Source organism: Triticum dicoccoides, chromosome 6B, assembly GCF_002162155.2.
Source record: "Triticum dicoccoides isolate Atlit2015 ecotype Zavitan chromosome 6B, WEW_v2.0, whole genome shotgun sequence".
NCBI classification, from domain to species: domain Eukaryota; kingdom Viridiplantae; phylum Streptophyta; class Magnoliopsida; order Poales; family Poaceae; genus Triticum; species Triticum dicoccoides.
The window spans coordinates 164,493,681-164,504,999 of NC_041391.1; the positions used below are offsets into that span (position 1 = coordinate 164,493,681).

The 11,319-nt window shown below is 47.5% G+C and overlaps 2 protein-coding genes across 2 annotated transcripts; one reads left to right on the top strand and one right to left on the bottom strand.

Annotated features, from left to right (window-relative positions):
* Positions 1-5,593: 5,593 nt before the first annotated feature.
* LOC119325015 (polyubiquitin-like) lies at positions 5,594-7,162 on the top strand. The gene is made up of 2 exons (XM_037598772.1): positions 5,594-5,749; positions 6,562-7,162. Exon 2 carries the CDS (start codon positions 6,562-6,564, stop codon positions 7,021-7,023), a length of 462 nt encoding a protein of 153 aa, XP_037454669.1. The 5' UTR covers positions 5,594-5,749; the 3' UTR covers positions 7,024-7,162.
* A 1,174-nt stretch (positions 7,163-8,336) lies between these two features.
* LOC119323590 (exocyst complex component EXO70A1-like) lies at positions 8,337-11,119 on the bottom strand. The gene has a single exon (XM_037597283.1). It carries the CDS (start codon positions 10,850-10,852, stop codon positions 8,843-8,845), a length of 2,010 nt encoding a protein of 669 aa, XP_037453180.1. The 5' UTR covers positions 10,853-11,119; the 3' UTR covers positions 8,337-8,842.
* Positions 11,120-11,319: the final 200 nt, after the last annotated feature.

Below are 11,319 nucleotides of genomic sequence, written 5' to 3' on the forward strand. Positions count from 1 at the left end.
TTTTTTTTGTTTTCCTTTCTGTTTTTGTGTTTTCTTTTCTTTTAAGTTTACTTCTTACTTAATATTAAAATGATCCCTAAATTAGTAATACCATGAAACCCACTGTCACAAAAGGTTTTATCCCAAGACAGTTTAGTTTAGTATTTTATTTATTTATAAAAGCATTTAAATATCGGTTTTGCTACTGTTTTATTCATTTTAGATTATTTAAACATTTTATAAAGGTGTGGTTTCTCCACCATAATTACCTATGCATTATTCGGTTCACTCCGAACATTTTAGTTTTAATATTTGAAAACTTTTATTGTTTGCCTATTTTTGAATTTGAATTTGAATCGGTTTCGAACTAACTCGAGATTAGCAACTATAAACGAGGTGACGTGGCATCATTAGCAAAGGTTTACTGTAGCTTGATTATCCGGGCGTCACAAGTACCGATTCCAAGGCTAACAATCTAACAACCTTGTGACCAAGCTATTGTTTTATATTTAACTACTCAGAGGCAGAGGCAGACATACTTGTACTCCCTTTGTCCGGAAATACTTGTCGCATAAATACATAAAAATGGATGTATCTAGAACTAAAATATGCCTAGATACATCCATTCCGCCGATAAGTATTTCCGGGCGGAGGGAGTATAATATTTAAATGGGTCCGAAGCACAATTTTGAGAATCGTCAATGGCAAAGAACATATCTCAAACATCTACGAGATTTTTTTAATAAAGGACTTTTCATTGAATAGATATATCAAGGTGATACAATCGTATCGAAAGAAAGCCCGACCTCTGCATAGCTAGATGCACACAGTCAAAAAGTCCAGAGCACCCTAAAATTAAAATAATTCGATACGATGCCAAGCAATAAATAGTGTCCAGCCTAAGAAGCGGTAGATCCTATCCGTAAATCACACCGCCATCCATGGGGATAGAAAACCTCCCTGGCCGTACGCTCCAGCCGTGTAGATGCCATCATAAAAAGGTCCCCGTCCTCCGGCTTCCGCAGGATAGACCAAGTACGGAGCCATCGTGTATAAACATGAATAACCTGCATAGGAGAAGAGACACATTTATTGTTAAAAATCACATCATTCCTGGTAAGCCACATTGCCCAGCATAAGGCTGCCGCTCCCACAAGAATATTTTGTGCAGAAAATTGTTTATCAATACCCCGCAACCAGTTGCCGAAAATATTCCGTGCAGTACGTGGTGGATATAAATTCGAAGCTACTTGAACCATGGGCTAAATTGCCCGAGTGAACTTGCACTCAAAAAATAAGTGTTTGATAGACTCGCCATGTTGGCAAAAGACATATGTCTTGGAACCATGCCAGTTTCGTCGTGCCAGATTATCTCTAGTTAGGATGACTCCTTTGTTTAGAAACAAGGGGAAAATCTTCACTCTTAGAGGAATTTTTAGCTTCCACAATTTCCTGTTATCTACTGGAACATCACAATTAACCATTGCATCATACATGGATTTGACCGAAAATTTTCCATTCTGATGCAAGTTCCATCGAAAAGTGTTTGGCTCATCTGACAGTTGAATGTCCTCCAAGCGAGTGAGTAATTCATTCCATGCTGCCAGACGAGTGCCCAAAAGATCCCTACGGAAAGAAATATCGGGGTGTTCTTGTCCTAAGACTTGTTTGATCATGACAAATTTATGTCTGACAATCCGGTACAAGCTCGGATATTGCACCACTAGTGAGTTGTTTCTTAGCCAGGTATCTTCCCAGAAACGAACCTGAGAACCGTCCCTAACCGAGAAGGTCCCAAATTGGAAGAAGAATTCCTTGGCCTTCATGACACCACTCAAAAAATGTGAATCCCTAGGTTTCCAATGAATATGAGAAATGGCATTGGATCCTACATACTTGTTGCGAATGATTTCCTGCCATACTCCATTCTCAGTGAGTAGTTTATAAATCCACTTGCTGAGAAGAGCAATGTTTTTAATCTCAAGGTCTTGGATTCCCAGGCCCCCTTGACTTTTAGGTCTGCATAATACGCTCCACCTAGCTAGTCCGTATTTCTTGGTTTCATTATCACACTACCAAAAAAATCTGGATCTAAAGTAGTCTAGACACTATAGAACCCCTTTCGGCAGGTGGAAGAATGACAACATATATAAAACCATGTTGCTTAGGACAGAATTGATCAAGATCAATTGCCCCCCATAAGACAGGAGTTTGGCCTTCCAACTAGCTAAATGTTTCTCAAGTCTCTCTTCCACATGCTTCCACTCGGCGATAGTTAAACGCCAATAGTGTATGGGAATACCCAGATACCGAATCGGAAATTGCCCGAGCTGGCATTCAAAAATCTCAGCATACTCAGGTGTTGATTCTGCGGCATCGCCAAAGCAAAAAAGTCCGCTCTTTTGAAAATTAATTTTGAGGCCAGAAAGTTCCTCAAAAGCACATAAGAGCAGCTTGAGATTTCTTGCCTTATCTAGATCGTGGTCCATGAATAGTATCGTGTCATCTGCATATTGTAGAATGGATAGACCATCTTCTACCAGTGTTGAATGACCCCACTAATTTGACCATCCAACTTAGCCCGCTCAACAAGAGTAGCTAGCATGTCGGCCACAATGTTAAACAGAATAGGAGATGCGGGGTCGCCTTGACGAAGCCCCTTCCTTGTCTGAAAATAGTTGCCAGCGTCATCGTTAATTTTTATGGCCACACTACCTCCAGAGACAAAGCTCTCTACCCAGGGACCATTTTTGTGAAAACCCCTTCATGCGCAAGGTTTGCAACGGGAAGGGCCACTTAACTTTATCGTAGGCTTTCTCAAAATCAATTTTAAGAATGACACCGTTCAACTTTTTCCGGTGTAGTTCATGTACAATTTCGTGCAGGACGACCACTCCATCTAATATGTTGCGGCCTTGCATAAATGTTGTTTGAGTGGGTTTTACGACATGGTCAGCTACACCATTCAACCGATTAGTCGCTACCTTCGTAAAAAATTTAAAACATCTACAAGATGACAATCAATTACCACAAGCTAGTTTTTTTTGTTGCCGTCCAACATACAAATCTCATTTTCACAATCTCTTTTGCAACAACACTCTTATATAGAAATCATGCTGAGCTCTTTCACGGAACCTTGGATAAATGGAGCTGCACATTTTAACATAAGAACAACCTTGTCTTGCCTTCTTGCATTGCTATGTGGACATGCTCTCGTAATCAATGACAATAACATGAGTTGTTTGCTTCTTGGGAATATAAGTTTTGAGCATAATCCCTTGGATTTCATCTTGTACATCACCATGCACTTGTCCATATTTGCTCTTCTTAGCCCTTCTGGTGACAGGAAGATTTTGCATTTGCTCCTCTTCTTGGATGCAATGGCTTGGCCCTTTTTGTGACCCGGATATTTTGCATCTGCTCAATATTGGCCTTTTTTGAGTTTTTCCTTCCGTTCTTGGATGCAATGTCATCTTCTTGGTTTGAGCTAGCAATTTCTCTCTTTTTTTCCAGTGCCATGCGATTTCTTGACATTTATCCCTCGTCAACGGGGCCTTTCCCTTTCTTATACTTTCTCCGTCCCAAATTACTCGTCACTGGAACGTGCGACAAGTAATTCGGAACGGAGGGAGTATTATGAAAATGTGACTGGAGAGAAATATTAAACTCCTGGCCGCTCGGGAGCATCTGATGTAATCATAAAGGCATGTGAGCAAGACTTCCCTGGAGGTGGCAGTGGAATCTTTCCATCGGGGCCACCACCTAGACAACGTGTGCAAACCCTTATACTGATGCCCTTATACTGATGTCATGGCCAACAAGTGACAAATAGTGCGACATGGGCCAGTCACCCCATCGGTGGCAGTTGTAGCGAGGAACAACTTGAAAGGAGATGGAAAGCCATGATGGTCAACACCATGGGGGCACACCGTGCCGAGGTTGAAGGCCAGCCGGCAGCACGGAGCTTGATTTTGAAGGCACCGCAACCAAGAAGATACTGTAGATAGCATCGAGCTGCTTGAGCACACACATGTAGAAAGGCATATCCATGCATTGAGCTGCTTGCTCCCAGTACAACGGAAATCGAAAAAACTTTTAGATCTAGAAATAGCGCATCCATGGAACTAGAAAAAATTATTCACCTAATTCCTTCTGTTGACTCTGTTCGGTCAACTGATCAAACACCTTGCAAGGAACCTGAACACTAGAGTCGAAGGAAGTGCGAGACGCCGGACCTGGGTAGCGAGGTTGCTGGAGTATGTTGAACGGGAGTAGAGAAGTTGCTAGCTCACACACGAACCCGATAGCTAAAGCACGTGTAGAGGGAATAGAGAGGGATATTGGTGGAATCGATTGTTGTATTGCTTGAGCCTCGTGGGCATGAATATAGGAGTACATGACCATCTTGAAGTACAAGACAATATAAAAATAGATCCTAATCTATCCTATACTCTCTAATAATCACGATACTCAACAACACGAACACACAAAGCCCACGTACCACAAGTGACGCAGCAGCATCACTCAGGCCACGGATGCACACGACCTAGCGCATGAGGCGACATGGCCAATAGAGTAAGGAGAAAGCAGCCGTCAAGCGACAAGGAACCGGGACACCTCATTGTGTCGGCTTATGTGCTAAACTGTTCCTGCCTCAGCGAGTTGCCGGCGGACTATATTGACACGAGGTAAGAGCATCTCCAGCCGTTGGCACATCCAAGAACACCACCAAACCAAAAAAATTGGTGTCTTGGGGGTCATCCGGCGAAATAAAGAGGAAATCTTTCCAGTCACATCCCACCCCAAGCAAAAGTTTGTGAGGAAAATGATTAAGTGGGCAAAAAAAAAAGAACATGTGATGAGACATGATTCGCCGGAACTTCCGCCGGCACCCCCAAGAGCCCCCCAACGCGCGGGTTTCGCCTGGGTTTACCGAAGCTATTTTGATGTCCTGGGGGGACGCTGGGGGCGTGGCTGAGCCGTTTTTCAGCGAAAAGCGCCGTCCGAGCCTAAAATCGAGCCTAAAAAGATGTTCTGGGGGACGTCCTGAGGGGGCGGCTGGAGATGCTCTAAGGAGCATGCAGTGTAGGAGAGCTCGGGGTGTCGGCCAGGAGGTACGCTTGGCCAGCACAGGATGGTGGGGCACCGGCGAGGACCACACAGGGTGGATCGCTCCGATGGAGAAGAGATGAGAATTGAGGAGGGGACGCGCGGGAGCAAGAGATGAGGTGAGAGAGACGGGTGTGGCGCAACTTGCGAATATGGAGGGGCCCCTTTTATATGTGCATATGACGGTGAAGTTGTGGCACGGGATTGAGCGAAAAAACATCTGGAGAAGCCACCACCTATCACAGCGCAGGATAATCAACCACCGTGAAAAATGCAGTGATTCTTCGCGAAGCGTGCACCGTATCCTCACTGTAACTCGACGGGTCTCTCTAGCAAATCGCCAAGAGGCCGTAATTTTTTTAAAAAGGATTTCTAAAAAAACTTACCTATTTGCAACGAGTTTCTAAAAAAAACTTATTTGCAACTATGTTTCTTTAACAAATCTCTTTTTTCCTTGGTCACAACGGGACGAGCAGACGGAACCACCACGGCACGGGATTCCTTCTCCACCCAGGCCCGTCAGAACCGCCATAAATACCCGCCCCTCCCTCGCCTCCAATCCCCACCGCCGCTCCAGAACGGAACGAACGAAAAATCCCCAACCAATCTCGTCGCCGACAAACCCTAGGCTCGTCGAATCCTCCTCCCCCACCGCCTCAAGGTACGACACCTCCTTCTCCAGCCTCACGTATGGTCTAGATCTATGCTTTTTGAGGTGCTTCGTGGTAGTTGGATCCTAGGAGGTGTGGTTGCGTCGAATTTGATCCGTTCCTGGCCCGGGCTGATGCTACGAACGTAGCGTAGTTTCCCGATCTATTCGCGCACAGCGACTTCGTATGGATTTCGCGTGGACGTCGTGATTTCTTTCCTGCTGTTTTTTTTATTGAATGGATAGATCTGTTCGTCTTGGTTGAATTCCTAAGGGCTTATGGTCTCGGATGTTAACCTACGTATGTTTTATCTGCTACTATAGTACGTCCGTTCCTTCTCGAATTCTATAGTAGCTCATGGGCAGTAGTTCAATAGTATTTGTACTCAACACCCAGATCGTCCTAATAGGCCCAGGATTATAGATTATTTATCACCAAAGCCTAGGTTTATTTACTTAATGGTAAGCATGCCCTGCAGCTCTGTGGAACCCTTGATATAGATGATATCTGTAGATTTTAGCCTGTCAATAGCTCTTTGATGAGAGAATATGCTGCTGCCGTTTGTTTATTCTCGTCTGCCTAGGGCACATCGAGATTTGCTAATAGTCATTGCATGTCTAAGTGACTCAATCAAACATAAGAAGGAAAACAAAAACAAAAAGAAGATACCCGCTCGTATCTTCACCTATCTGCTTAGATGTGCTTTAGCAAAATTGTATTCTCTATGGTGTTATGTATAGGGCTGCATTATTATTTTTATCATGTTACTTTGCTTGCTGTGCTTCTTGAGGCTTACCATCCTGTTCTGGGTTCTTCTCTGCAGATGCAGATCTTTGTGAAGACATTGACTGGCAAGACCATCACCCTTGAGGTGGAGTCGTCTGACACAATCGATAATGTCAAGGCCAAGATCCAGGACAAGGAGGGCATCCCTCCGGACCAGCAGCGCCTCATCTTCGCTGGCAAGCAGCTCGAGGATGGCAGGACCCTTGCTGACTACAACATCCAGAAGGAGTCCACCCTTCACCTTGTCCTCCGCCTTAGGGGAGGCATGCAGATCTTCGTCAAGACCCTCACCGGCAAGACCATCACACTTGAGGTGGAATCCTCTGACACCATCGACAACGTCAAGGCCAAGATCCAGGACAAGGAGGGGATCCCACCGGACCAGCAGCGCCTGATCTTTGCCGGCAAGCAGCTGGAGGATGGCCGCACCCTTGCGGATTACAACATCCAGAAGGAGTCCACCCTTCACCTGGTGCTCCGCCTCCGTGGTGGTCAGTAATTGCCCTGACGTTGGACCTGCTGCTGTTAGTCATGTGTCTTGTTCGTATTAAGTCTACTGTATCTGGTTTGATGGACCATCGAGTCCCCATGATGTGTGAAACAGTTATCTGGTATGGTTTGGTATCAATAAGTTTGAACCAATATGTTTGTTCATTTTACTGTTGATTTGATATCTCCCGGTTGAATGATTGCTTCCAGTTTTTATCTAGCAAAACTAGCAGTGATCTTACAATAGCGGCTTTCTGTGAATGCATTTAATGGGCTGTAGCTCCCAATGTTCCTGTTAAATCACTAGATTTTGCAAGTTCTATCCATGTTTCTTCTACTTGGATGCTGCTGTGTTCACCCTCTGTAAGCGTAGTGTTTTGTGTCTTTGCTCGTTCTTTCTGGCGGGAGAGGAAGCAAAAATTGCATGAGGTTTGAGTAGATTTGAATATTCTTTTGATGAAATGTAGTGCAATGGATTCCTTGAGAACAAATCCTATGAATCAAACCACCAACATAAGGATTCTAATCCTGTTGCATGAGGTTTGAGTAGATTCGAATTTTCTTTTGGTGAAATGTAGTGCAATGGATTCCTTGAGAAAAAATCATATGAATCAAACAACCAACATAAGGATTCTAATCTTACACTATTACTATGAAAGTTCTTTGAATAAAAGTGGATGCTTCAGTACTTCAAAAACACGTCTGTCTGCGGGCACGATTCTGTTTTCGATGCAAAAATGTTTTATTTTGTATGCTTACTGTAGTTCAACATAGCACTTGTGTTGTAGTTCAATAAAGCTAGTCATGAAGGTCTCCCTGTCGAAAAAAAACAAGAAAAAAAAAACAGAGAAGGCTAGAGGAGGGATACTTCGATTAAGGGATATCTTTTGCTTCTGATGAGCTCACTCTTCTCCTTTGTCCCTATGAAGCTTGTTCGCCAATCCAATTCAAAATGCTGGAGCTCCATCACAATATATTCTGATGCTTCTACTGAACCCCAGGGAATTTTTCTTCGTGCGATGAAGTTCTGCAAGATTCAGTTGGCGGCCGCAGGAGATAATCCAAGTGACAATAATAATTATTACTAACACCAGAATTTCGGCCAGTAATTCGACGAGCAGGTCGTAGGAGAGACAGTGAAAGTGCCTAGAGCCCAAGAACCATAAAAGAAACCTAGTGCAGCACCACACCGTAAACATCACATACCACCATTACCGATCAAAGTCAGCCTTCCATGCACGTCAGCACCAACTATGCCTGGTTTCAGCCTAATCTGTGACAAGTGCGAAAACAAAGACTTGGCACAAGTGCGAAAACAAAGACTTCAGAAACAACGAGCTTCTTCACAGAGAGAACCAGGAACTTGGAACTCTAGTTTTGCATATATGTTTGCAGACTGGAGCTCAACTTGCACCACATGTAACCCAGATAAAAAATGTCTACAACCCTCCTAAATTACAACCAATTTTACATACACCGCAAGCCATTTAGAATCCTCCAGTCACCAAAGAAGTTCCTGAACAGAAGACTACATGGTCCCAGAGACACTGATACATCCACAGAAAGAAGGTAACTTAGGCAACATCTCAAACACGCGCGGATGAAATGCTCCAGCAGTCTCCTACTCTTCTGCTCACCATCAATAAGAGCTTATTGTTCATATTCCAGCAGACAGCAATGCCTTCGTCACAGGTCAATTATTACATGTCCCTTCCAGTACGGTGGATGAATTTGCCGACTGGTGAATAATAAGCTGGTCTCACTTGTCCAGTTATTTCATGAATTTTAGAACTGTTCTCTTGGTTCTTCAACTGTTTTCTCAACTGGAGTTATTTCACTGTGGAAGCACTCCGATACATCCCCGTCATTGCACTAGTGATCTTGCCATTGGAGTGCCCAATCTGGAAGCTCCCAGACCTCTTGGGACGGGGCGAAAATAACGAACCGAGCATCTTTTCCAAACCATCGACAGTATACTTTACATACTTGCTAGCACTTGCATCCTGCTCTACGAGCGGCCCGTAGTTCTGCATGTAACTCCGGTAAGGGGGAACTATTGCCTGTATCACAAGGTCACATGTCTCCCTCCTCAAGTCCTTGTCCGGTATGATCCATGCCGACTGTTCATGAAACATCTCACTGAATCTCGCATTGAAAGTTTTAAGGCGCTGCTTCACGAGGTCCTTTGCCGTGGCCCGTCCCTTGGAGAATAAGATTAGGCCCTCCCGGTTGAGCAGCGGCGAAAGCGCCCCCCAGCTATCCCTCATAAACACCGTCAGATAGAAATCCTTAAACTTTTCATGGTCCCTGATCCACACATCACCCAAGAGTTCAGCCAGCTTCGTAGCCTTCACGTGCTTATAGAAATGCCAGCGTGTGTTCATCATGAAGATGTATGATTGAATCTTATTCCCATACGCCTTCGACCAAACATCAAAGTTGGCTTCAAGGGCCTTGACAATGTTGAGCACTGCGACAGCAAGCATCTTGTCACTGAACACCTCCTTGCGCCAACTGCGGTGGATGGTGAGCACCTGTGCAAGCACAGGCCTGTATTTCTCACCAAGGAGCTGGTTGCAGTACTCAACAATAAAAGTGACTAGGCGCGGCACACCACCATCGGCTGGGGGAGGCATGTGTCGCTGCAGCTCCACCTGCACGATCAACTCCTCAAAGATTTCAACAGAGCCATCCACCAACAGCTTCACAAGGTCCCTTGTCTGGCACTGAATATCCGCACACACCTTTCCACCGAACAACCGGTTGAAATCCAACCTCAGCTTATTCAAAGAATCAAAGACCTCAAGTAAACGCAAGAGCTTGATTGGGTCTTTCTTGGCATCCGCAGCGGCACGACCAAACCTCAAAAAATCAAGAACACTAGCTCGTGACGCTATCTCGGCGAAGCACACTGATGCATCATCCTTGTGCTGCCCAAACACCTTGGCGCAAAGCTGACGCTCAGACTCGAGGAGGCGGCGCACCACAAATTCCAAATGCCGCCCCCACAGCTCAACGCCAGGACCCAACGCCTGAGCGTCATCAGCTGGATTGTGCAAGTAATCGAGGCCGAGCGCATGGAGGCTGGCACTCACCACACCGCCGCGTGCATCGGCATACAGAGAGATGCAGTGGTCTTGCCGGCCATTGGCCAGGAGGCGGTCGAGAATCGGGCTGAGCTTGCGGACGGCGGCGGTCGGGACGCGGGTAGGCGCGCTTGACGCGGGGGTGGCGCCGTGCGGCTGCATCGCGAGCGGCGCGGAGTGCTCGGCGAGGAGGCGCCGGAACTCCGCCTCGAGCACGTCGAGCGCGGCCGCCAGGAGGCCGCCGTCGAGGTACCCAGAGGGCTTCTTGAGCCCGTCCAGGGCGACGCCGACCTCGGCGAGGAAGCGCGGGTCGGCGAGGTCGTGGTCGCCGAGGTACTCGACGATGTCGGCGAGCCACTCGGCGGCGAGGCCGCAGTTGCCCGACAGGAACCGCAGGGCCTCCTCGAGGCGGCCGAGCACGGCGAGGTAGCCGGGGAGGTCCCGCGCGGCGGCGCCGGCCTCGAGCAGCGGCGGCTCGAGGCCGTGCACGGCGTCGAACACCTTGAGCACGGCGGCCGCGGGGCCGACGGCGCGGTCGATGTGCGGGCCCGCCGCGGCGAGCTCGGCCATGGGCGCCCGGATCGGGCGCACGGCCGCCTCCAGCGCCGGCAGCGCCGCCTGGATCTCCTCGAGCCGGGGCCCCCCGCGCGCCAGCGCCTGCCCCATCGCGCGCGACCGCTCCAGCCCGGCCCGCAGCGAGCGCGCCGCCGCCGCCAGGCTCGCCGCCGCCCTGTCGTCGACATCCTGATCCATCGCGCTGGGCAAGAGAGGGTGAGTGAGAGAGCCTGCCGCTCGCTCCGGCGGGGAGCGCAATGAGGGAGCGTGATCCTGGAGGCCGGATCCCTCCCTCTCCCCCCCTCTCTCTCTCCTCGCGCTGCAGACGGCTGGGGGTTTCGTCGGGTTTAGGTTGGGAGGAGGAAGAAGCTGTGTCCGGAGGGCGAAGGGAAGGGAAAGCGGAGGAAAAGGGAGGGGGCGACGAACTTTTGGCTTTGGGGTGTATGCAGTGCACGGGCAGAATGCCGCGACAATTTTCGGAGTGATTGACAGGAGGATGGTGCTTACGTTTTCGTTTTGGTGATGTCAGCGGAGATTTCGAGCATCCAAAGGAAAGGACCGCGGTCGTCAACGAGCTGAAGCCAGATTTTACATTATTTTTCTATCATGTTCGCTGACGCAGGGCACATGCGCTAAACCAGTACATAAACATGTTTTACTCCCCC

Excerpts from the sequence above, each read along its gene's own strand:
- LOC119325015 (XM_037598772.1), top strand. The coding sequence starts at position 6,562 with ATGCAGATCTTTGTGAAGACATTGACTGGCAAGACCATCACCCTTGAG.
- LOC119323590 (XM_037597283.1), bottom strand. The coding sequence starts at position 10,852 with ATGGATCAGGATGTCGACGACAGGGCGGCGGCGAGCCTGGCGGCGGCG.